We start from the raw sequence: 25,733 nt of genomic DNA, 5'->3' as shown, positions 1-25,733 counted from the left end.
ATCCTCATAAACCCACCCTATTTCAATTTGTAAATAAGGAAACTGAGACTCAGGTGAAATTTCTCTAGCTCTGTGAGTAAACAGACTGGGTCACAGATTTGAATCCATAGCCTGAGCTGGAGGCAGAGGGCCCTAGAGCTGAGGATAGCTCACTCTTCCTTTATACAGACCCACAAGCATTCAGCATAGGGGACATGAAGGATGAATTGGGTGACAAGGCAGGATAAGTAGGTTGTGACAAAATGGCTATTCTTGTCAGATTGGGGAACCTGGACTTTATTCTGAAGGCAATGAGGAGTCAGTGGATGTTACTGAGGGAGTATCACTTATGCTCTCTGTACTCCTGTGTAATCAACACATGATTATGGAGTTGGATCACAGACTGGGCTTCATTCTAGGGGTAAAACTGTTACAAGAGAGACAGTATCTCTGCCCTTACTGAATTGGTAGCCTAATGTATGGAGCAATGAGAAAGAGGTTGGTGTTTTCCTGAAATTCTGTTTGAAACACAAGGAAGTACAGGTGGGAAACAAGATTGAAGAAATGAACAGGAAAGTGGTTTTTAAAAGAGAGAGCTTTGTAAGTCATCTTGAGGATACCAGGGATCCAGTGACAAATTTTAAGCAAGGCAGTGACATGATGACATGCCGTGGTTGCTGAGAAACAGGGGAGAGTCACAGATGATGCCTAGGTTTCCAGCTTGGGGAACTGACTGGATGGTGACATTGATGCACTTCACTGAGCTAGAGACGCAGGAGGAGGAGTTCCGTTTAGATTGTTGAGCTTGACCTGCCTGTGGGACAGCTGAATGGAGACACTCAGTAGATGGGGAGTGGGGGTGGGGATATAAGACAGGGAGCCCAGGAGAGAGAACTGAGCTAGAGATGCAGATTTGTGAGCTGTTATCACATAGCTGAAGCTGTGAGAGTGGACAGGGTACCCCTGGAGAGTCTCCAAAGTGAGAGCGTGGTCGTAGGAGGGTCTGGGGCAGAACCCTGGAGAAAGCCCCCCTTGAAGGGCTGGGCAGTGGAAGAGGAGTCCAAAAGACCACAGAGAGTGTAGAATGCACCAGAGGTTTCCCTTGCACCTTCCCTATGTCTCCTGAGGCAGCGGCTTGGGCTGATCCCCGGCGCTGGGCTTTCTCTGTCCCCCAGCACAAACCCTCTCCTCTGCCACTAGAGAGTTCATCTTGCAGGTCTAATGGAGTAATGAAGCCATTGATTCTGTTAACAAACATCCAGTTCACTAGGAGACCTGTAATGGGAATTCATTTTGGAGGTCAATACAGCTGTCAATGGGACAGTTTTTCCCCAGAGGCCTGTGGCTTTTCCTGCTGTACGCTGGCAGAAGTTGTCTTGCCCAGCAGCAGAAAAGACTGCAGAGTCATTAATGCTGTAGAGCATCCATGAGCTGGTGGATCCTGCCCAGGGCCATGAGAAGGGCCCTAAAATAGGTCAGATAACAGGGAACTATGTCCCCTCTGAAGTGCTTTGAATAACCATAGAAAGCCACCATCATCACCACTAAAACATTACCTCCCACTAGAAATTACATCTTTAAATCTTTCTTTTGAACAAAAAAGTTTCACTGTTGGAATTATTGTATGCTGAATGAATGTTTTTGCTTATTCTACAAAGACAGGCTCAGAACTTTGTATGTACCTGGGGTTTATTCGGTAAATGCTGGCACCGTAGAGGTAACATCATCAGTCACTGTCTTAGAAACCCATGGGCCAGGCAAGGAAGCAGGGTGACAGTGGATATAATGAAGCATGGGCCACGTGCTGTTAGCACCCAGAAGAATGGCCAAGCCCACGAAGGTTTCAGAGAGAATGTGGTACCCGTGTAGGGTCTTAAAGTCTGTGTGTGAGTGCCAGAGGAGAAGAAGTGAAATCCAGGCAGAAGGAACAGCATAGGCCAAAACAAAGAATCATAAAAGGGGCCGGTAGTGTATATATGTCCATGCCACTCTCTCGCTCTGTCACATAGGGAGGGTGGGAGGGAGGGAGACGCAAGAGGGAAGAGATATGGGAACATATGTATATGTATAACTGATTCACTTTGTTATAAAGCAGAAACTAACACACCATTGTAAAGCAATTATACTCCAATAAAGATGTTAAAAAAAAAAGGGGGGGGGGCTGGTGCATTCACAGACTGATGAAGCTTTCATAGGCCTGGGGTATGGGAGGAGGGAAACAGGAAATAGGTCAGACTGTGAAAGGCCTTGTATGTTGTGCTAAGGAATTTGGACTAAGCTTAGAGAGCCAGCCAAATGAATAATGCCCTTGGCTGGGGGTATTACTCTAAACTATTATCTGTCTTTAATACCTCACTTCCTTTCTAACACAACAGACGAGAGTTTAAGATAAGAGTTAAGAGAAAAAGGACCAATAGATGGAGAGTGGTGAGTACAAGATGTGGGGAACATCGTCCTCAGAGGACTTGGAAGGGTAGGCGGGAGGAGCTGGGACCAGTCTTAAGGGACCGTTCCAATTACATGTGCTTTTGTCGTTAGTACAGCAACACACAGTCCGGGGACTCAGTACATAAGTCTTCAGGAAGCAAAGTTTCATTTAGCAAAGCCAGCTTAGCTTTGAGGGAGATGATGACAGCAGGAGCCACCAAAGAGAGGGAAGGCCGTGGCACTCACCGCCCCAGAGGCTGGCCTTGCTCGAGAGCCAGAGTCGCACTTCTGGACCTCGAGTAGGCACACCTCCTGGAAGTGGGGCAGATACTGCCCAGGCTGTGATAGGGAGTCGCCTCCAGGAGCAGTACAGAGGTCCAGAGCCTGGAAGCCACAGCCCTGCGCTCTGGGAGGGCAGAGCCGGGGCAGGTGCATGAGGAAGAGAATGCTGCGGCTGGACCATTGCCTCTGCTCTTAGTATTTTCTCCTCGTCTGACAACCCAGTTTGGGATAAGGACACCTTCCCTTCCTTTACCATTCAGAGAGCTCTTTCTCCTTTTCACAGACTCCCTGAGGAACATTTCCTCAGCCAGTCACGGCCCCCGCTCTTCTCCAGCTGAGTTCAGCAGCTCCAATCAGCACCTTCTCCGAGAACGAAAATCCTCAGCCCCTTCGCACTCCAGCCAGCCAACCTTGTTCACCTTTGAACCCTCGGTGTCGAACCACGTGCAGCCCGCCTTGTCCACCAGTGCACCTCAGGAGTATCTCTACTTGCACCAGTGCATAAGCCGGAGAGCAGAAAATGCAAGGTAGGCAAGCAGCAGTTGGTTGAGCAACCACTTGCCGGGCCTAGTACTTTTCAGACTCTGCTTTTTAATTTTAAATACGTAAGAGTAAACTATTTTATCTTTCCAGGTGGGCAAATATATAATTATAAAACAAAACATCATGTTTTTGCTTAGGCAACCTTCACATTTTATTGGTATCATCTACGTTGCTCTACAATGATAATTGGATTCCAAAGAAGCCTCCCATTATCAAAAATCATGCTATAAAAATTTCTGGTTTAATTTGAAAAAAAAAGCATTAGGAGCTAGAGTTTCAGAATTGAACAAAACAAAGCCAGTGCACTTGTTGGCCCTAAGAGTGTAACTATAAAACCTTAATATTGTTGAACAAATCCTTATCTCACTTTGCTCTAGAGCTACAGTTCCATATGGCAGCCACTCTCCACATGTGGCTATTTAACTTTGAATCAGTTAAAATTAAATAAAATTTAAAATTAAGTTCCTCAGTTATACTAGCCATATCTCAAGTACTCAGTAGCCACACATGTCTAGTGGATACCATACTGCGTAATACAGATATAAAACATTTTCATCATCACAGAAAGTTCTAGAGCAAGGACTCCCTGCTCTGGAATAAGTTTTTGTTTTTCTAACACCATCAACTCTAACAGGTACAGAGCCTGTACATATTTTTATTACCTTTTATTCCCATTGTTAGGGTAAACAAAAGTGCAGAGCTGGTGGGCTTTGCCAGAGCTAGTTCCCAATTCTACCATGGCCAGCAGATTGTAAATCATGTTCCTTACTGAATTAATTTAGAAATATCTAATTTGTGTTACGAAAATTAAGGCAATTAGAGAACTGGCTGTATTAATCATGTCACAGAGTATTTTCGTGCATAATCTCACTGAAACCAGTTAAACACACTGAGAGATCGCCAGGGTAGACCATTTATCTCCATTCCATGGATGAAGAAACTGAGACTCACAACTAATAAATGACAGAGAGAGGACTAGAACCCAGGTTTCTCCTTTCTGGTCCTGTATTCTTTTTTCTACACTGTGCTGTTCTGGTTATGGTTTTCTGAGTCATTTTCATGCAACAGAACCTCCCAACACTCAATTTTAAGTCTGCCTGAAAAACCCATTTTCCTGAAGCAGCGTTGATTCATCTGTGAACTTTCACTAGTTCAGTCGACTTCCATCAACATACACATGAAGGGCTGAGTTCTAAAAAGGTAGAATGAATTAACCAAGATCACTGAACTAGTTAGTACCTGATTCTCCTGAAGCACAGACCAGAGACAGTATAGTAGAATGAAAAGTATTTTACAGAGTGAAAAGTATTTTGCAGTCAGTCCGTTATGGGTTCACATTCAGGTTTGGCCACCTCTTTGTGACCTTGGACCACATAGTGAGCCTTTTTGACCTTCAATTTCCTTATCTGCGGAGTGGGAATAATTAGTTCAAAGGCTTACTTAACGAGCATAAAATGGCAGAATATACCTAAGGTAGCCAGGAGGTAGGAGGTGCTCAGAACACATGGCCAGATGCTCTCCTGTGCCGCCTCCCCTTCTACTGCACGTAGGATTGCCTGGTAGGAGAGAATGTGAGGTCTTACGGTCGTAATTCTAGTGAAAGACAGAGCACTTTATATCAGTGCCTCTCCAACATTAATGTGCGTATGAAATACCTGAGGGTCTTGCTGAAATGCTGATTCTGAGTCACTGGGCCTGGGGTGGGTCCTGAGATCCTGCCTTTCTCCGAAACGGTAGATGATGTCAGTGCAGAGCACACTTTAAGTGGAAAGCTTTATATAGTATTAACAACTTGCCACCACCTCCGGTCCCATGGTACTGCTAAAGCAACAGTGAACACATATATAAACGTCTCTGCTTGAATTAGCAGCTGGGGCCCACTCTCTGTACCCTCACCTCCTCTGTAAAACCTCTTTTAAATCTTCCTAGCTGGAATTCATTTTTCTCTGAATTCCCATAGCAGTTTTTAATGATCTTTCTCACAGCATTTGGAACTTTCTACCTCGTATTATGGATTTTTATATTAATATGTTACTGTTCTTTGGGACAGGACTCAGGGCACATAGTAGGTGCATAATAAATATTTGAACAAATCTGTGCTATGGAGGTAACATAATAGATGAGACAGAATTTATCTACGTCTGGGGAAGCAGCTTAATTGTAGGGCCTTGATCAAGTTGTGCTTTTCTCTGTGTCTTTGTTTTTACTTGTGTGGGTGTGGGAGCGAGAGGGTGATGAGCAGGATCTCAGGGAGATTTTAAAAAATAGTAAGTTCAAACAGTGTGTGTAGAATTCCAAGCAGGAAAGGAGGGCGGGAAGGAAGTTTTCTTCAGTCTAGAAGGATTATGTAGTTCTTGGTAATGGTGAAGTAGCATGCATGATACCAAACATACTGTAACAATTATAAACTCTGGACAAAACATTTTAAAATCCTGTTCAAAGGCACTGAAGAGCAATCAAAAAGCAGGACTGATTTGACTCTTAAAACAAGGGACCCACATTTAGCGAGATTCAATTTACATGGCTTTTGCTATGAAGGAAATTTCTATAACATATCATCCCAAATGTCAGTATACAACGAGAAATTGCTGGACATGTGAAGAAACTGTAAAAGTTGACCTATAGTCCTAGAGAGCTCAGGTCATAGAAACAAGTTAAAATCAACCCAGTTTTTGGAGCTAGCATACAAAGACTTTAAAATAGTTGTGTTACTTGCTTTAATCTATGGTGGGAAGAGGGGGTGGATAATGAGTAAAGAGATGGTGAAATTTAGGAAAGAGATAGAAACTTTGAAAAAGAACTTAGGAGTTCCAGTTCCGCTATGGTGGCAGAAGCCACCACAGGCTTCTGTCCCTCCCACTAATTACAGATAAAAACTCTGGGCAAAATAAAATTACCCAAAGACTCTGTAAAGAAAAAGAAAGGAAGCAGATTATGGAGGGGAGCAAAACTTGGGAGATGTGAGTACACAGGTAAATCTTCTGTCTCTGGTGGATTTGTCCTGAGAGTGGGCTCCATCACAAAGCAGCACAGTGGGGCAGACTGCTGAAACTCTAATAAAAACCTCATCTTTCTGGTTAGAGGAACCAGAAAAGGAGCCCTTTGGGGACTGGAAAGGAGTGGAGTATCCCAGTGTGGAGAGAGCTAGTGAAGGCAATTCCTGATTCTGGGTATAAACCCACACAAGTCTCAGGCTCACCTTGAGCTACCTATGTGTGGGACAGACTCAGATCAGCATAACCAGAGCTCTGTGAACTAAACTGAGATTTTCACTACCACACACAGAGGAGAAACAGAAGTTACAGGTTGAACCTGACCATATTGATTGCCTGCAAAAACCAAATCAGCATTCTGCAGAGGATGATAAAAGAACCGAGAGTCTACACAACATTCAAATATAATCCGAAATGTCTCAGCCTACAGAGAGCCAGCAAACCAATTCTCAAGGGAGAGCACAGATGCCAACCCCAATATAACTAACGTTGCAACTACTACACACAGGTTTAAAAGCCCATTTTATAACAGTATTCCATATGATAAAGGAAAACACACTTGAAATTAATGGAAAGAAAAAGAAACTCTTATCAACCCAGAAGTCTATATTCTGCAAAAGTATTCCTTCAGGAATGAAAACAAAATTAAGACACTCTCAGATGAAAGGTAAATAAGAGAATTTCCAAGAGATCTGACTTAAAGAAATAATAAGGCTAAAGCAAAGAAGTACCAGAAGGAAACTAAGATCAGGAACGAAGAAAGAGCAGCAGAAATAGTAAATATCTGCATAATTATAAGATACTGTTTTTTTCCTCCCATGTTTAAAATACGTATGAGTGCTGAAAGCAAATATTAAACATTATCTAGTGGGGTTTTTATCTGTTTTTATTTCTGGTAAAGGAAGCGCTCTTCTGGTAAAGGAAGAGCTTCCTTTACCATTTTTGGCCATGTGAGTCCCTGGTAACAGATTTTCCCAGCTTTCATTTATGTGGAAATACCTTTATTTCACCTTTATTTTTTAGAGATATTTTTGCTGGGTATAAAATTCTGGAATGATGGTTTTATTTCGGCATTCTAAAAGATGCCATTCTATAGTCTTCTGACCTTCATTGTTTCCGATGACAGGTCAGCTGTTCTTTTTATTCTTATTCTCCTGTATGTAATGTATCTTTCTTCCTCTGAATGATTTTTTTTTCTCTTCTTTTAAAAAAAATTGTGGTAAAATACACATAATATAAAATGTACCATCTTAACCATTTTTAAGTGTACAGTTCAGTAGTTTAAGTACTTTCACATTGTTATGCAACCAATCTCTAGAACTCTTTTCAACTCTCAAAATTTAAACTCTCCACTCTTAAACAACTCCCCATTTCACCTTCCCCCTAGCCCCTGATAACCTCCATTCTACTTATCTGTATGAATTTGACTTCTCTGGGTAACTCATTTAAGTGGAATCATACAGTAGTTGTCTTTTTGTGCAGTCCTCAAGGTTCATCTGCATTGTGGCATGTGTCAGGATTTTCTTCCCTTTTAAGGCTGAATAAATATTTCATTACATGTATATTCCACATTTTGTTTATCTGTTCATCCATTGTTAGACCCTTGGGTTACTTCCACCTTTTGGCTATTGTGAATAACGCTGCTGTGAACATGGGTTTATAAACACTCTTCAGGACTCTGCTTTCAGTTATTTGAGGTATATAGCCAGAAGTAGAATTGCTGGGTCATACGGTAATTCTGTTGTCGCTTTTTGAGGAATTGCCATACTGTTTTCCGTAGTGGTTACACCATTTTACAACAGTGCACAAGGGTTCTAGTTTCTCCACCTTCTTGCCAACACTTGTTATTTTCTGGTCTCTTGATAGTAGCCATCCTAAATGGGTGTGAGGTAGCATCTCATTGTAGTTTTCATTTGCATTTCCCTAATGATCAGTGATAGTCAGCATCTTTTCAGGTATTTGTTGCCAATTGGTATATCATTTTTGGAGAAATGTCTACTCAGGTCCTTTGCCCATTTACTATCAGAGTCTTTTGTTATTGTTGAGTTGTAAAAGTTCTTTATATGTTGTGAACATTAACCCCTTATGAGATACATGATTTGCAAATATTTCCCCCATTCTAAAGACTGCCTTTTCACTCTGTTGATTGTGTCCTTTGATGCACAGAAATGGTTTTAATTTTGATGTAATCCAATTTATCTCTTTTTACTTTGGTCACCTGTGGTTTTATTTTTTGCGGTACGTGGGCCTCTCACTGTTGTGGCCTCTCCCATTGCGGAGCACAGGCTCCAGATGCGCAGGCTCAGTGGCCATGGCTCACGCTCCCAGCCGCTCCGCGGCATGTGGGGTCACCTGTGTTTTTTATTTCATACATAAGAAATCATGGCCAAATCCAATTTCAAGAAGATTTTCCCCTGTTGTCTTCTAAGAGTTTTATTGTTTTAGCTCTTACATTTAGGTCTTTGATCCATTTTGCATTAAGTTTTGCATACAGTATAAGGTAAAGATCCAACTTCATTTTTCTGCATGTGTATATCTAATTTTCCCAAAACTGTTTGTTGAAAAGACTGTACTTTGCTGTGGAAAAGATCTTTCCCATGGTCTTAGCATCTTTATTGAAAATCATTGAGGGTTTATTTCTGGACTCTGTATTCTGTTCCCTTTGTCTATATGTCCATCTTTATGCCAGTACCACACTGCTTTAGTTACTGGAGGTTTGTAATAAGTTTTGAAATCAGGAAGTGTGAGACCTTTAACTTTGTTCTTCTTTTTTAAGATTGTTTTGGCTATTTGGGCCTCTGACTGATTTAAGTTTTTTTCTTTATCTTTTTTCAGCAGTTTGAATGTGATATTCCTAATGTGTGTTTTTCTTTATATTTACTATGTTTGGGGTTCACTTGCCTGTCTGATTCTGTGTGTTGATATTTTTGATTCAGTCCAGCAAAATTTCTACCTGTATTGCTTCTGCCCCATTTTGTCTCTCCTTTCCTTTGAGGATCATATGAAACTTCAGTTACTCATATGCTAGACCACTTGAAACTTACCTACATGTCACCGATACTATTCTTTTTTTTTTTCCTATCCTTTTTCCTTTCTGTGCTCAGTTTGGATAGTTTTGTTTTGTTTTGTTTTGTTTTTTGCGGTACGCGGGCCTCTCACTGTTGTGGCCTCTCCCGTTGTGGATCACAGGCTCAGGACGCGCAGGCTCAGCGGCCATAGCTCCCGGGCCCAGCCGCTCCGCGGCATGTGGGATCTTCCCAGACCAGGGCACGAACCCACGTCCCCTGTACCGGCAGGCGGACTCTCAACCACTGCGCCACCAGGGAAGCCCTGGATAGTTTTTTTAACTCATTTTTCAATTCTAGGATTCCCCCCCTTTTTTTTTAAAATAATTTTTGAAGGGTAATAGAAGTACAGGCAATGCCATATATATAAAATGTCCTCATGCCCCTTTGTAATGTGTCCTTCCTTCTACCATATTCCTCAGAAACCACTGACAGTCTTTCTGTCACTACATTAGTTTTCATTTTTTGGAATTTTACTTGAATGGAATCATAGAGTATCACTATTTTTTCTGACTCCTTTCAATCAGCATAATGCTTTTGGCATTCATGCATGTTGTTGCATGCATCATTAGTTTTTCCTGTTTATTGCTGAGGAGTAATTCAATGTATCTTTCTATCACAACTTACGTATCCAGTCACATGTTGATGGGCAGTTGGGTCGTTTCCAGTTTCGGCTATTACAAATTAAGATGCATTTGTACATAAACAGTCACTAACAAATCTTGTATGGACATTTGTTTCATATCTCTTGGGTAAATACCTAGAGAGCTAGGTGGTTTACTGGTTAATTCTGTCAAATATTCAAACAAAATTGTACAAATATTACCCAAATTCTTTTTAGGAAACATAAGAGGAAGGAATCGTTTTGCAACTCATTTTTATATAACCAACATAACTCTACTACCAAAACCAGACAAAGATTATGAGAAAGAGAATTACAAAGCATTATTCCCTGTGATGATAGATACAGAAATTCTTTTTTTCTACAAAAAAGTATTAGAGGGCTTCCGTGGCGCAGTTGTTGAGAGTCCGCCTGCCGATGCAGGGGACACGGGTTCATGCCCTGGTCCGGGAAGATCCCACATGCCGCGGAGCAGCTGGGCCCGTGAGCTATGGCCGCTGAGCCTGCACGTCCGGAGCCTGTGCTCCTCAACGGGAGAGGCCACAACAGTGAGAGGCCCACGTAAAAAAAAAAAAAAAAAAAAGTATTAGAAAACAAATCCAACAACAACAACAAAATATATATATATATATATTTATTTAAAATGTGTGTGTGTATTTTAGGGATAATATATATTAGGGAATATATATGTTTGTATACATCATTAGGGATAAGACACCATGACAAAGTAATGTTCATCCCAGGAATACAAGGTTGGTTTGACATTCAAAAACCAACTGATATAATTCATCACATTAAGATAAATAAAGGAGAAAAATCATATAATCATCACCTCAATAGATGCTAAGAAAGTATTTGACAAAACTTAATACCTCTTCACAAAAAATATTTCTTAGCAAACTGTGAATAGAGGAGAACTTTCTCAAACTAATAACAGACTTCAAAGGATAACCCACAGCTAATATCATACCTAATGGAGAAATAGTAAACATATTCCCCTAATATTGGAGACAAGGAGAGAATACCTGCTCTCACCACTTCTATTCACTAGTGTACTAGAAATCCTAGCCAGTTCAATAAGGGAACAAGAAAAATATAAAAGGCACAAATATCAGAAAGGAAGATGTAACACTGTCTCTATTTGCAGGTAACATGATTGTTTATATAAAAAATCCTGAAGAATATAGAAAATACTAGAATTAATAAGGGAATTTAGCAAGGTCACAGGATAAAAGATTATTATACAAAACTTAATTTTTACATACTAGCCTCGAAAAATTGGGAAAATGAACTTTAAAAAATTCTCTATATAATGATGCCCCCCAAATGGACTAGTTAGTAATAAATCTAACAAAAGACATGCAAGATCTCTTCACTGAAATCACTATCTAACATTGCTGAGGGAAATTAAAGACCTAAATATGGAGAGTCATAATATACTACAGTTATGAATTGGAAGACCCAATATTATTAAAATGGCAATTCTTCCCAAATTAATCTGTAGATTCAATGCAATCCAAATAGAAATCCCAACTAGCTTTTTCATAGAAATTGATAAGTCAATTCTAAAATTTACGTGAAAATGCAAAATATGCTAAAATGTGAATAGCCAGAGAGAGTGGCATGGACATATATACACTACCAAATGTAAAATATATAGCTAGTGAGAAGCAACCACATAGCACAGGGAGATCAGCTGGGTGCTTTGTGACCACCTTGGTGGGGGGATAGGGAGGGTGGGAGGGAGACGCAAGAGGGAGGAGATATGGGGATGTATGTGTATGTATAGCTGATTCACTTTGTTATAAAGCAGAAACTAACACACCATTGTAAAGCAATTATACTCCAATAAAGATGTTTTTAAAAATGTGAATAGCCAAAGAGATCTAAAAAAAAAAGTTAGAGTGCTTATACTACCTGATTTCAAGACTTTCTGTCAGACTACGGTTAGACAAGACAGTGTTGTATTGATGAAAGGGTAAACATACAGATCACTAGAACAGATTAGTGAATCTAGGGGGTAGAATGAAAAAAGATATGTATGATTTTGACAAAGGTGCCAATAGGGAAATGAAAGTCTTTTCAGCAAGTGGATATCCATATAAGAATTTTTTTAATTTTTATTTTATATTGGAGTATAATGTTGTGTTTCAGGTGTACAGCAAAGTGATTCCGTTATACATATACATGTATTTATTCTTTTTCAAGTTATTTTCCCATTTTAGGTTATTACAGAATATTGATCACAGTTTCCCTGTGTTGTACAGTAGGTCCTGGTTGGTTATTTTAAATATAGAGTGTGTGCATGTCAGTCCCAAACTCCTAGTCTGTCTTTCCCCCAACCCTTCCCCACCGGTGACCATAAATTCATTCTCTAAGCCTGTGAGTCTGTTTCTGTTTCATAAATGAGTTCATTTGTATCATTTTTTTTTAGATTACACATGTAAGCGATATCATGATACTTTTCATTCTCTGTCTGAGTTACTTCACTCAGCATGACAGTCTCTAGGTCCATCCATGTTACTGCAAATGGCATTACTTCATTATTTTTTTTTTTTTTTTTTTTTTTGTGGTACGCGGGCCTCTCACTGTTGTGGCCTCTCCTGCCGCGGAGCACAGGCTCTGGACGCGCAGGTTCAGTGGCCATGGCTCACGGGCCCAGCCGCTCCGCGGCATGTGGGATCTTCCCGGACCGGGACACGAACCCGTGTCCCCTGCATCGGCAGGCGGACTCTCAACCACTGCGCCACCAGGGAAGCCCTACTTCATTATTTTTAATGGCTGAGTAGTATTCCATTGTGTATATGCACCACATCTTCTTTATCCATTCATCTGTCAGTGGACATTTAGGTTACTTCAGTGTCTTGGCTGTTGTAAACAGTGCTGCAATGAACATTGGGGTACATGCAATGTCTTTTTCTATCCATCTCCCAGAGTAATGGAAATAAAAATAAAAAACAAATGGGACCTAATTAAACTCAAAAGCTTTTGCACAGCAAAGGGAACCATAAACAAAACATATAAGAATTCTTTTAAAAACCTTTACTTCATATCACACTACTCAAAAGTTAACTCAAAAGTATCAGAGACCTAAATGTAAAGTCTAACACTGTGAAACTTATAGAAGAAAACACCTCTGTGATCTTGGGGTAAACAAAGATTCTTATATAGGATTTAAAAAGCAGGAATCATAAAAGAAAAAAAATGATAAAGTAGTTTTTATCAAAGTTAAGACTTGCTCTTCAAAAGATCCCATTAAGAAAACCAAATGGCAAGTCAGCAAATGTGAGAAAATATTCAAAACACATATCTGACAAAGGAGTTATTTGTAGAATATATAAAGAGCTATTACAAGTCAGTAAGAAGACATGCAACCAACTTTTGTTTTAAATGGGCAAAAGATTTGAACAGACACTTCACAAAAAAAAATAGATATAAGAATGACCAATAAGCTCACGAAAAGATGCTGAAACATCATGGAAATGCACATTAAAACCTCAGTGAGGTTTTGCTTCGTCTCCCCTGGAATGGCGAAAACAAAAAAGACTAGCAATGCCAAGTGCTGGCAAAGTATGTGGATGGGCCTTATCCATGCACTGCTTCTGACATTCACATTACACACTAGGTACTCTGGAAAAAGGAATAATGCTTTACAGTTTACAAAGCACTTTTATATTAGTTACCTCATTTGATCCAAAATAATCTTACAGGGTTACTTTTGAGTAGGGACTTTGAGAGAGAACCAGCTCATTCATCTCTGCCTAGCATAGACATAAATATGCCTGATGATTGTAGTGAAATAGTATTTACTGAGGCCAATAATACCAGCCTTCTGTCTATCCCCTTCTACATCCATGAGGGATCCTGATATAGTTACAACAAATGAAACATCTTAGAGATAAAACCATGACTTTTTTATTCTTACTCTTACTATACTACTAGCCACTAATATTTCTTCAAGTACCAGATAGTATGTATTCTGGTTAAAACGACTTCAGTCCTCAAACTCCAGCTCTTCCACTGAGCTAAAATAACTAATAATTCAGAATAGTAACTATTGCCAATAGAAGGAGTTTTGAATGACACTGTCAAGACAAGCAGAATCTTTTTTGTTTTTGAAAACAAAGTAGTTTCACTAGATTTATTTTTGCCCTCTAGCTAGATTCTAGCCAATCTCTGTCTTCTTATTTCAAGGAGGCTGTTAAACCTGTAACATGTGATGTGTTGTGGTGTGTGGTGGGTCACATGCCCTGGAAAGCCATAATTCTGGTGAGGGTTGAGGAAAGTGAAATTTCAAGTAACGAAATTCCAGAATGAAAGCATCACTGACCCTGCAGCAAGCACTATTCTACAGAAAGATAGGGGGTAAAAAGTAAAATCAGAAATGTCCATGGAGAACTTACCTGTGATTAATCATTTCTAAGGCTCATTCTCCCAGTGGCTTTGATTGACCAAAGGCAGAATATACAGCTTTTACCTTCATTTAATTTCACATATACAGCTTCTCTCTGTAACCACAGAGAGAACGCAGGCTCAATATTGCAGCCAGAAGAGTTTGAGATACAAAGATCACCTCACCTCTTAGAGATTGTGGGACAGAATTTTCTGAGTTTTCTTCCCTCACAGGAAGGATCCATTTGGAATGAGTCAGATACAGAAGGATGGTCCAAATGACCTCTTAGGATTGCCAGTGACAGGTACAGAACTCTAAATGGTGGCTAGTTTACTTACAAGCATTCAATTATACTCCAATTTAAAAAAATAGCAGAAAAAAAATTAAACTGGCCCTTTATTGTTATAAGGTACTTGGCATCTTGTAGAGTGGAAGGAGTGAAACTGTGGTGTAGTATGTTACCATAACATGAGAAAATGTACAAAATAAAGTGGCTGGGAAGAACTAGGAAAGCATTCCTAACAGCCAAGAGAGAGGTTTGGGTTGATATTAAAACCAAAGCATGTACAAGTGGTGGTGTGATAGCCCCATCCACCTGGGGCTCTGGGAGCAGCTGGGAGCCAGGAATGGAAAGGAAAAGCTGCTGGGCTTGGGGGAGCATTTTCTCCCAAACTTCTCTCTGCCCCCAGGGAGCTCCCCTATACACTTGTGTTCGAGTATCTTCTGGCACCATGTCTGCCATTTATCGTTTCTCCTCACCGGATGTGTGAGGGTAATACCTGTCTCTCAGAACTGTCAGGAGGATTAAAAGCTACATCACATGTGATGTGCCTGGTACAGTATGAGGCCTCTGTCAGCCCAGAGCCCTGGAAGAGAAACCTTTCTCCAAATCCACTGCTTCCAGGTATCTGTCCCAGAAAGCAACTCAGCACATCATGGTGGCACAGGCCTCAGTAAAGGCCTACGTGAAAGCAGTAAAGGCCGCAGGACTTCTAAGCGCTCAGAATTCCCCCTCTTGATTCTTGTCCAAAGGGAGCGCACTGTAGCCGTGTGGGTTTTGGGCAGGGAGTCCAGGGACCTGGGTGCTGGAACCAGTTCTGCTACCGTCCAAGTGTATACCTTTGGGCAAGTTTGTTTCCCTTGTTCAACTCCTTTCACCTGACTCTTGAAGTAATGGTCAGTCCCCCTCAGCGTGCATCGGTATCATCTACCACATGCCAGGAACTATGCCAGGGGACAGGATATGGTGCCCTGCCTTCTAGAAGCACAGGGTCAGGTAGGAGTGGAAAGACACAGACCCAAAGAGATTTCACACAAGATGAGTGCTGTGATGGAAGCAGAGTGCTGTGGGAGCAAAGGAGGAGTGGTGAGTAAAATGACAAGGAGACTTAGAGGACCTAAAACACCATCGTGGAGCAAAAAGGCTTCTTTGGCGCTTTGTGTAAGATTTTGGTGTATCAGGGAAACATTCCAGAGAAAGGTAAATTATGCAAGCCCAGGGCTGGAGCTCAGGGAGAGTGTTTAGGGATGAGCGAGTAGTTCTGTGACTGGAGAGGAGATGCCACGACAGCGGGAGGTTGGGACATGAGCTCATGTGTTCTGAAGAGGAGGGGTTTCAATCTGCTGTTCCAGAGGGTTCAGGCCAAGCTCAGGAAAGGGCACAGCAGCACCAACGCTTTTCTTTCTTTCTTTCTTTGTACATTCATTTGCTTGTTTATTCAACAAACATTTATTCACTGTTTACTATGTGACAAGCACTGATCCCGGTGCAGATGAGAGAAATGAATAAGACACAGTTTCTTCTTTCCTCGAGGAAATCACAGTCTGATGGAGGAGATAAGTAACAATGGTGCGTAACACAGATAACAGTTGCCGCCTGCTCCAGGAACAGAGTTGAGCAAGTGATTGCTTGCGCTGGGAGGTAGAGGATGTAAGAAACAGCTTCAGAAGATGTGCCATTTGAGCTGAGTATGAGCTCGCCAGACTGGAGTAAGAGGCCTTCCAGACAGAGCAAACAGCACAACAAGGCACGGGGGCCTGGCTGCCTGGGGCATACGGGAACACCTGGGCAGCTGACTGAGTGGACCCTAGAGTGGGAAGGGGAACTGGGGAGGAGAGATTGGAGAGGTGAGTTGGTGTTGGAATATGACTCGGTCCTAAAGGCATTGAGGCAGTTTTGAAAATGGTTAAGCTGGGAAGTTAAGAAAGTAAATGTGAGCGGGATAAAGAGGATCAGAGAGGTCCTAGGCTGACGGTCGGGAGACGAGTTATTACCCCTTTCGTTATTGCAGGAGAAAATCAGGAGGACCTGAACTGGGGTGCATTCAATAGGACCTGATGTGATTACTGAGTGAGAAATCATAAGGTAACTCCAGGTTTCGGCTTGAGTGGCTGGTGCCTTTCCCAGACTGGAGCGTCAGGAGGACGATGATGATTGCATATGTTTAAGGTGACTGCAGTATACCTGCAGTGCTCTCCCCACCCCTGCACCACCTTAAAATCTTTCAAGGACTCCCATTCTCATCAGCCCAGGCCTGGCCCCTCCACGGTCATCTCTCAGCCCCGCCTCCTAAGGCACTTGCTCCAGCCTGAGCAGCTTGCGGTTCCTTGAACTTGCCAGATTGTGTTCTACTTCTGTGTCCCTCTAACTGGAACACCTTTTCCCTTCTCTTGCCTTATGCCAGGCCAGTTGCCAGAGTCAGCTAGAGGTGACATCTTTGGAGAGGCCTCCCCTGGCATTCTGTACCACCACCACCAGGGAGGGTTGGTATAAATCTGTCAACAGCCGCTTACTCACTGGCTTGATTGTAAGATTGGCAGGCAAAGGGACTTCCCTGGTGGCGCAATGGTTAAGGATCTGCCTGCCAATGCAGGGGACATGGGTTCGATCCCTGGTCCGGGAAGAGCCCACATGCCGCGGAGCAACTAAGCCCGTGCGCCACAACTACTGAGCCTGCACTCTAGAGCCCGCGCTCTAGAGCCCGCGAGCCACAACTACTGCAGACTGCGTGCCTAGAGCCCGTGCTTCGCAACGAGAAGCCCACTGCAATGAGAAGCCCACGCACCGCAACAAAGAGTAGCCCCCACTCACCACAACTAGAGAAAAGCCCGCGCGCAGCAACGAAGACCCGATGCAGCCAAAAATAAATAAATAAATTTATTTAAAAAAAAAAAAAAAGATTTGCATGCGTGTCAACTCCTCTACCACTGTGCCCCCCTCCCCCAGGGCAGGAGGCTTCTCTGTATCCATTGTGCCTGGCCCAGGTGGAAAGTAGGACATCCGTAAATGTTTTTTAAATGAACAAATCCAGATAGGGCATCCACCAGCATTGGAAATTCCAAAAGACAAAATGAAAGGCACCAAAGACAAACGGACAGATGTGAACAATGTGAACACCTTACGTCTACCGTTGGCTCCCTGGTCCTCTGCTTCAGGCACTTCGTTATCTAAAGGCTAGATGTTCAATGATCTAGGCCATGCCTGTCGCCTTGGTTATGCGTGTGGAATGAAATAGGAAGGGAGAGAGAATACGGAGGACCAGAGAGGAGGGCCGCGGAAGGTTTGGGGACGGAAATGGAAGTCCTAGCCATCAAGGATGCAAGTTTACACAAGAGAGAGCTTGGCTGCTTAGACACCTGTTTCCCTTCCTCTTTCTAAGCTGATGGGCCTTATTTTCTATCACCATCTGGTGGCCACATCCACAAATAACAAGCTCCCCATGAGCTGAGAGAGTTTGTATAAGACCCAAGTTCCATGGATTGGCCTCGGTGGGTTAAGAGCTGCCCACCCCCCTTAGAGATAGCATGCAAATTTGTATGTATGTGAGACTTGCCTTATTCTGGTGAGAAGTGCCAAGAGCTTTTTATCAGATTCTTAAAGAGGCATATAGCCTCCAAAAAGCTGAGAATCACCACTAAATGATAGTTCTAGAATAGTGATTCCTTTATTTCCGCCAAATGGAATCCTGTGAAGAATCATACTGTAAGAGAAAAGCAGACCTGAATCTCTACTTGCTCAGAACATCACCTTCTAATTTCCTAAGGCACCTACGCAGAACACAGAATCCAGTTTGGAAACCCGGCTAATACACCCAAAGGGTTGTGGAGTTTCAGAACCAGATGGACCCTTAAGAGCTATTGAGACACACCAGGTCCTGCCTTGGGGAAGGAGACTTGGTGAAGCCCACAGAGCATATCAGTGGTGGAAATGGAACCTGCACAAATCCCTTCGCCGCCCGCCCCCCCCCAGATCGTTTTACTTTTTAAATCTTATTTCCCCAAAACATGAATTTTTAAAAAGTAATAATCAAAACCTTTTCTGTCCTGAATATAGTTCCCAAACAGGAAAACATTTTTCCTGTAGAATTTTAGTCTTCTGGAAAGAGATATTTTCCCCTCTAAATGCCTCTCAATGAACCATAATATATGATAGAAAATAAATCTATGGCTTACATTTGAATAGTTCTGTATAACTTAGAACAATACATTAGCTGACTTGTTTTACAGTGGGAAAACTGAGACTCAGATAAAATGACTTGCTATTTTCTGATACCAACTTAAGGGTTCTTTCCGCTATCTCACAGCCTTTGTATACGAATGCATATATTTTGTGGCACTTAAAACAATAAACAAGTGTGTGGTATAACTAGCTTGTTGATATATATTTGGGGAGGTAAGACCAACCTCTGCTAATCACAGCCATTTGGGAGTAGGGGAAGGGATAAAGGCTAACACTGAACATATACTTACTAGATACACTGGAGTCCAATTTCTAAGCAACCTTCAAAGCATGATTTTAATCACCATTTTTGCAGACGCATTTACTAAAGCTCAGAGAGAAAACATGCCTTGCCCAGATAACCCTCAGGCCTGCCAGCCTCCTCAGCCGGTGTGTTCCACACCATCTAGCTGCACAGGGTTTGAACAGGCCCGCTTGCCTCTCTGGTGGGCAGCCCTGGCCTCCTCTAACCCCTGCACCCCCTTCTTTCTGTCTCTTAGGAGCGCCAGCTTCTCTCAGGGCACCAGGGCCTCGTTTCTCATGAGGAGCGACACGGCCGTGCAAAAACTTGCCCAGGGCAACGGACACTGTGTCAACGGGGTCAGTGGTCAAGTCCATGGCTTCTACAGCCTCCCCAAGCCAAGCAGGCACAATACAGAATTCAGAGACAGTACCTACGACCTCCCCCGGAGCCTGGCCTCCCATGGCCACACCAAGGGCAGCCTCACAGGCTCTGAGACGGATAACGAGGATGTGTACACCTTCAAGATGCCCAGCAACACCCTGTGCCGTGAGTTTGGGGACCTCCTGGTGGATAATATGGATGTTCCGGCCACCCCACTCTCAGCCTACCAGATCCCTAGGACATTCACCCTGGACAAGAACCACAACACCATGGCAGTCGCCACTCCTGGGGACTCGGCCGTAGCCCCCCCACCCCGGCCCCCCAAGCCAAGTCAGGCAGAAACACCTCGATGGGGCAGCCCTCAGCAGAGGCCTCCAGTCGGTGATAGCAGCAGATCGGCCTCTGCCGCTGCAACCATCCCCAGGCGCAATACCCTCCCAGCCATGGACAACAGCCGACTTCACCGAGGTCAGTGTGAGCCCTTGCTGAGGCCGGGGGCAAGGGAGGCAGCACAGGGGTTCTCCGTCGTGTGCTGGTTCTTGGTCATCCGTGCCAAGGAGACTTAAGTCCCACCCAGGGGACCTGTGATACAGGTTTAGGCATCTTCTACCCAGACCTTTCCTAGTTTGTCCTCCAGCACTGGAGGCTATTAGTAGACACCACAATGGCAAGAGTTCAGCAGACCCTGCCTGAGAGAAGTTACTGCTCTACTAGGGAGGTAGAACATTCTTGGCTAACCACAGTACAACATATTATGGCTTTAGAGGTCCAAATCACGGTCTTTTATTCATTTATAAATCAAACCAAAGATTTCAAAAATAAATTTAGAAGCCTAGTCCAAACTGGAGCCAAACCTATGTGGACCAACAGACTTTTAAAATCAAATCTACAAAATATTTTCTAAGCCACATTTGAATCTCTGGTTAAAGTCTGAACGTCTGTCTGAAGTATTAAATTCTGTTGCTGATTTCCCACTGAGAGTGTTCCAACTCTGCATATAAGCTCCTCTGTTTGATGAAAAAGTAGAATAATATTAATTCCTTTCATTTGGCATCTGCTCACACTGGAGCTACATCCAGAAGCCTGGGAGGAATTTGTGAGCTGAGGAGATATGATAGAAGCGATCCCTTATCATTAGGGGTTGAGAGCAGTATCTTCGGAGTATCAGTAAGACTCTGAGCCACACTGGTGAGGGTGTGGGGAAGTGTCAACACAGGGATTGACTCCAGTGAGTGCACATGGATCTTCCTTCCTCTGTCGTAGCTTCTTCCTGCGAGTCCTACGACTACCCCCAGCGTGGTGGAGACAATGCGGGCCGGTCCACCGAGTCCGTGAGTGATGCAGTCAGCGCTTTTCTGGTGAGTGGGGTTTAGCCAGGGGTCCTTAAGTCAGCTCAGGTGGATTAAAGGTCACACGCATGGAACTAAAAACACAGCCCCAAAGCATGATGGCATCTCCCTCTTAGGAGCCTGCCTGGATTCTTGTCTCAGTTCAGAACCCTGGGTTGAGTTTTTGGAAAGTCATAGGCAGGTATCCTGATCTGGAAGAAGTGTGTGTACTTAGGTGCACTAGCCTGTAAGGCTCATCACTGGGGGTAAGCAGGAAGGGTCCAGGATGCAGAGGACCCAGGCGCTGGGATGGCGGCTCTAAGGCAGCATCCTTGCCGTGAGGTCTCACCAGGCAGGGGTGGTGCTCAGAGGCAGAATTACGGTTTGCGTGCGGGATCCCAGGCTGCCCTGAGGAGGGGCTGATGACAGCTCTCCGAGGTGTCGGGCCCAGCTAAGCTGACTAGGGCCTGGCTTCAGGCCCACTGGAAGGACTGTGAAACCAGGTAACGGAAGCAAAAGCAGCTTCGTTGTGCGTCTGGAAAGACAAGGCAGGAGTTAAAGGAAGGCTGTGGCCAGGGTAGCTGCATTGTACAGCCCCGTGGCAGCTCTGACTGCAGCCCGGCAGTCACACTGAAAGCTGGGTTGGGGAAGCACGCCTGCCCCAGACCTCACGTGCCAGGGCCAAGGCTTCTCTTAACGCTCCTTGCCCTGCCAGTGGCAGGTGCTGCCCTGCCAGTGATGAGTCCGGACCTGAGGAAGAGGGAGGGTCCTGAACCAAAGCACTGCTTGGTCAGGCATTCAGAACGCCTCGTGGATACTTTATAGTAAAGATTTATCACAAGTTATAAGTAAGCTCCAAGGGATCATGGAAGCTGGAAGAGACCCACAGGCCTCATTTCTTCCTGTCTCCTCCTCTGCTTTCTTAGTTGTTTTTCCCAGGGTCCAGCAGTATTTCTTTTCACTCCTAGCCAGGGAAAACAGCTGTAGGCCGATCGGATAGCACCAATTCCGAAGACAACTACGTGCCTATGAATCCGGGCTCCTCCACCCTGCTGGCCCTGGAGCGAGCAGGTGATAATCCCCAGAGTGTCTACATCCCCATGAGCCCGGGGCCCCATCACTTTGACCCGCTTGGCTACCCCACCTCAGCCCTTCCTATGCACCGAGGCTCCAGCCGAGCGAGTGAGATCCAGCCACCCCCTGTCAACCGCAACCTCAAACCTGACCGGAAAGGTAAGTCCACTGTTTCCTCGTTCCATCTCTGGACAATGTTCAGGGACTGTTTGCATTCATTTAGGGATTGGGTGGATCCTAAACTTTTCTTGCAAGGAAGTGGCAGCCTCTGGGGCCTAAACCAACCCAAACACACACACACACACACACACACACACACTCTCTCTCTCTCTCTCTCTCTCTCTCTCTCTCTCTCTCTCTCTCTCTCTCTCTCTCTCTCCCTCTCTCTCTCTCTCTCTCTCTCTCTCCCTCTCTCTCACATACACACACTCTCACACACACACTCTCACACACACACTCACACACACACACACACACACACACACACACACACACCAAATTCATCCCAGTGGTCTGGCACCCTAGGGACTGGCTCTTGAGGACCCTTGATGAGCAGAAAGAGTGCCGGAATCAGAAAGACAGGATGGATTCAGGTGCCAGCCCTGCCACCTGCTAACATGTGATTATAAACAAATGATCCTGTGTCTCTGTGCCTTATTTCTCATCTGTGAAATGGGAAGTGTAAAACGTACCTCCCAGAGGCATTGAAGGACATAGATAATACATCTAAAAGTGCTTCATAATGTATGAGATGTAATTCAAGGATGAGGTATTTGTATTAACTCTGGGGCTGGGCAAGGTAGAACTGACAGAGCAGTCCATGAAAAGATACACTATGCTATAATCGAAAGGATTGAGCTTTCAAACCAGGTAGATGTGGGTTGGAATCCTTACCCAGCACTTCCTAGGTGTGTGACTTTGAGTAGATCATGTAAATTCTCTGAGCCTCCGTTTTCTTATCTGTGAAGTGGGGATAGTCATGCCTGCCTTCCAGGTTTGGTGAGAAGGAAAGCATCTAGGACATTGACTCTACTGCATGGCAGGTGTTCAGTAAAGTTAGCTCTGTGCCCTCTGCATTTAGACCAGGAAGAAGTGCTGCAGTGCAAGTGTCAGGTCTGCCTCGACCTCATTCTGCAGGCCTGGATCAGTGGCAGGGATTCAAAGGGAGAAGTAGAGTCACTGGACAGACCTAAGTCCCCTTCAGGCTGGCCAACAGAGAATGCAGATCTCAGCATTTGGATTGAAGGCTTCAGGACTTTGTGACGTTCACCTTCCTCCACTGAAGGCTCCACAGTCCTGGTGGGCAGGGGGCAGTCATGGTGGCCTTCTCTATGATGTTTCAAATATCATCTCTTGTCTTCATATGCAGTCACAAATCCACGGAAAACAGTCTGTTGTCACACCCTGTGTCCCCACTTTAGGTTCCGAAAGTATGATTACCATAGGTACGGTGCGAAGAATATAAAATCTGGAATCTGAAGACATGGCTTCAGGGCCTGTCAGCATGGGCAGAGATTGTGTAACCTTGCTGAGAGCTTCAGTCTCCCCCTGAACAACTGGGATGAATAGGAATGATTCATAAATGCACTTGTGTGTCACGTGTAAGTGTCTGTATGTGTGGCATTATCATCATTGGCTGATGACTTTCTGTTCCTGCTGCAGCGAAGCCAACACCACTTGACCTGAGAAACAATACCGTCATCGATGAGCTCCCCTTCAAGTCACCCATCACCAAGTCTTGGTCCAGGGCCATGTAAGTGTCTATTTGTGGACACGGGAACTTGGAACAGGGCCATCAGGTTGGTGAATGGAATGGGTCACTAGGCCGTGTGCCAGGAAGGCTGCGTCCTGCTGCTGATGGCTGTTGGTAGCTCAGGGCTTGGTTTTCTTCTTCTGTGAAGGGAGAAAAATTGTCCCCGCTCTGTATCCAATCTTAGTCTGATAATGGAGGGCAGAGGTCTGTCTGGGGGTGTGAGGGCCAGGGCCCGGCGGGAGGCTGGATGTGCCCCAGGGTTTACTCCCTGTCTTCTCCCCACAGCCACTCCTTCAACCCAGGATCCACCCAGTACTGCCGCCCCATCTCCACACAGAGCATCACCAGCACGGACTCGGGAGACAGTGAAGAGAACTACGTCCCTATGGTGAGTCCTCTGGGGTCCCCTGGAACCCACCTCTCACTCCTCCACTTCCCAGCTCACTAATTCACCCCGGCCTCAGGCCACCCACATTATTTGTGATTTAGTTTGCTGCTGCAAATCCGTCTTGAGCACATACGTGTCGAGCACTGTGGGGTCATCGTCAGAGGCAAGGAAGACGCGGTCCCTGCCCTCAAGGAGGCTGCTCTCTTAAGGGGCAGAGAAGGCCTGCCTCTCTCACGACTGTAACACAGGTGGCATGGTCGGTGTCCCTGGAGAGGCGGTGCTGCACCCGCAGGATGGGCGATCACACCGGACTAGGGAAAGGGGAGGCGCTGAGGTGGAGTGGCCGTGCAGACAGGAACACGGAGAATGATGGTCATTAACTCTGAGTGAAGGTGGAGTGGGCAGGCGGGGAGGTTGGACTGGAGTCAGATCATGAAGGACCCCGAATGCTGTCTTGGGAAGTCTGCACTTGTGCTGGGGCAGGAGGGAGCCCCAGAAGAGTTAGCAGGCCAAGTGGTTAGCTGGTGTTTCAGAATAGTCATCAGGGGCCTGAAGAGAAGAACTAGAGCAGCCATCAGAATTAACTTCCTTGTTCTATCCTGTTAAAATCTTTCAAAACTAAAAGATCTCTTCATTTCCTTATCCCGTTGTTCCCATGACCATGAGGAGGTGTGGGAGTGTGCCTATTGAGTGTGTGTGACCCCACTCAGCGGTGGGGAAGCACACGTGTGCATGACTCGGTGTGGTGAAGGCCCTCACAGAGGGAATAAACACAGGGTTCTGCCCTCTGAGATTCCCAGTGCAAAGGGAGTAGCTGCCCAGCACCTGGTAGTTGCTGCATAAATAGAACAAATCTACCGATCAATAAAGCAGCCAAAAAAAACACAAAGCATAGGACTATTTATTGCATTTCTCATTAGAAGGTGTCTTCAGGAAAGTGCCAGACAGGTTGGTCTTGATGCCTGGATGAGACGGGACCGTGGAGCGTGTCCTCTGAGGGACTGGGGCTTTGTGCCGCCTGGGGATGAGGCCCCTCTGTTGAGACCCCTGAGGAGCTGGAGCTGGAGGGACAGGCCGCTGCGGTGTGACAACCCCGCTCCGGGCCATGGGTGGGAGCCCCAGAGAAGCAGATCTGGTGCAACAGAAACCCTTCCAGGGTCCAGTGCGTAAAGGACATGTGCTCCCTTCTTGGGGCCAGCAAGCGGGGGCTGGTCTGTCCGGGAGACCACAGGTGAGACGCGGCCTGATGCCCTGGAAGGGAGGCAGCGTGGCACAGCGGGGTAGTCATCCCTGCTCACCAGCTGTGCAGCCACGGGCAAGTTGCTTTACATCTCCAAACCAGAGTTCTATCTGCGTTTTAAAAACTAAGAACAGTACTAATACCTGTGTCACAAGATTGTTGTGGGGGTTTAGACAAGAGCGTGAGCAGTCCCCGGAGCAGTGCAGGGCAGAGTCGGCACTCACTGAGCTAGCTAGTTGCTCTTACTCCCAGAGGTGTTTTTTTCCCCGGTGGTGGGTTAATCTGTTTCCTAAACTAACTAATGGTCTTTCCCTCCTTTGTGATAGCAAAACCCAGTGTCTGCATCTCCCATTCCCAGTGGCACCAACAGTCCGGCCCCTAAGAAGAGCACTGGCAGCGTGGATTATCTGGCCCTGGACTTCCAGCCGAGCTCCCCAAGCCCCCACCGCAAGGTGCCTGGGGCGGGTGGGCGGGTGTCAGTCCGGGCTTTGGCGGCCCTGGGGGAGGGGTCCCGGAGGCCAGC

The 25,733-nt window shown here is 44.8% G+C and overlaps 1 protein-coding gene across 3 annotated transcripts in view; it reads left to right on the top strand.

The window, feature by feature from the left end:
* Positions 1 to 25,733, top strand: part of GAB2 (GRB2 associated binding protein 2) — a 171,835-nt gene that overhangs the window by 144,174 nt on the left and 1,928 nt on the right. For all 3 annotated transcript variants that reach the window (XM_022593915.2, XM_022593916.2, XM_022593917.3), the window contains 7 exons: positions 2,972 to 3,215; positions 19,303 to 19,895; positions 20,691 to 20,785; positions 21,724 to 21,988; positions 23,492 to 23,582; positions 23,868 to 23,970; positions 25,537 to 25,662. In XM_022593915.2, coding sequence (XP_022449623.1) covers positions 2,972 to 3,215; positions 19,303 to 19,895; positions 20,691 to 20,785; positions 21,724 to 21,988; positions 23,492 to 23,582; positions 23,868 to 23,970; positions 25,537 to 25,662 — 1,517 coding nt within the window. The remainder of the gene's footprint in view (positions 1 to 2,971; positions 3,216 to 19,302; positions 19,896 to 20,690; positions 20,786 to 21,723; positions 21,989 to 23,491; positions 23,583 to 23,867; positions 23,971 to 25,536; positions 25,663 to 25,733) is intronic.

The sequence above is a fragment of the Delphinapterus leucas genome, chromosome 7, assembly GCF_059928025.1.
Source record: "Delphinapterus leucas isolate spDelLeu-1000000601 "Yukka" chromosome 7, BTC_Dleu_Yukka2, whole genome shotgun sequence".
NCBI classification, from domain to species: domain Eukaryota; kingdom Metazoa; phylum Chordata; class Mammalia; order Artiodactyla; family Monodontidae; genus Delphinapterus; species Delphinapterus leucas.
Note: the sequence above shows the minus strand (reverse complement) of the source record. Positions and strands in the feature narration are given on the sequence as shown.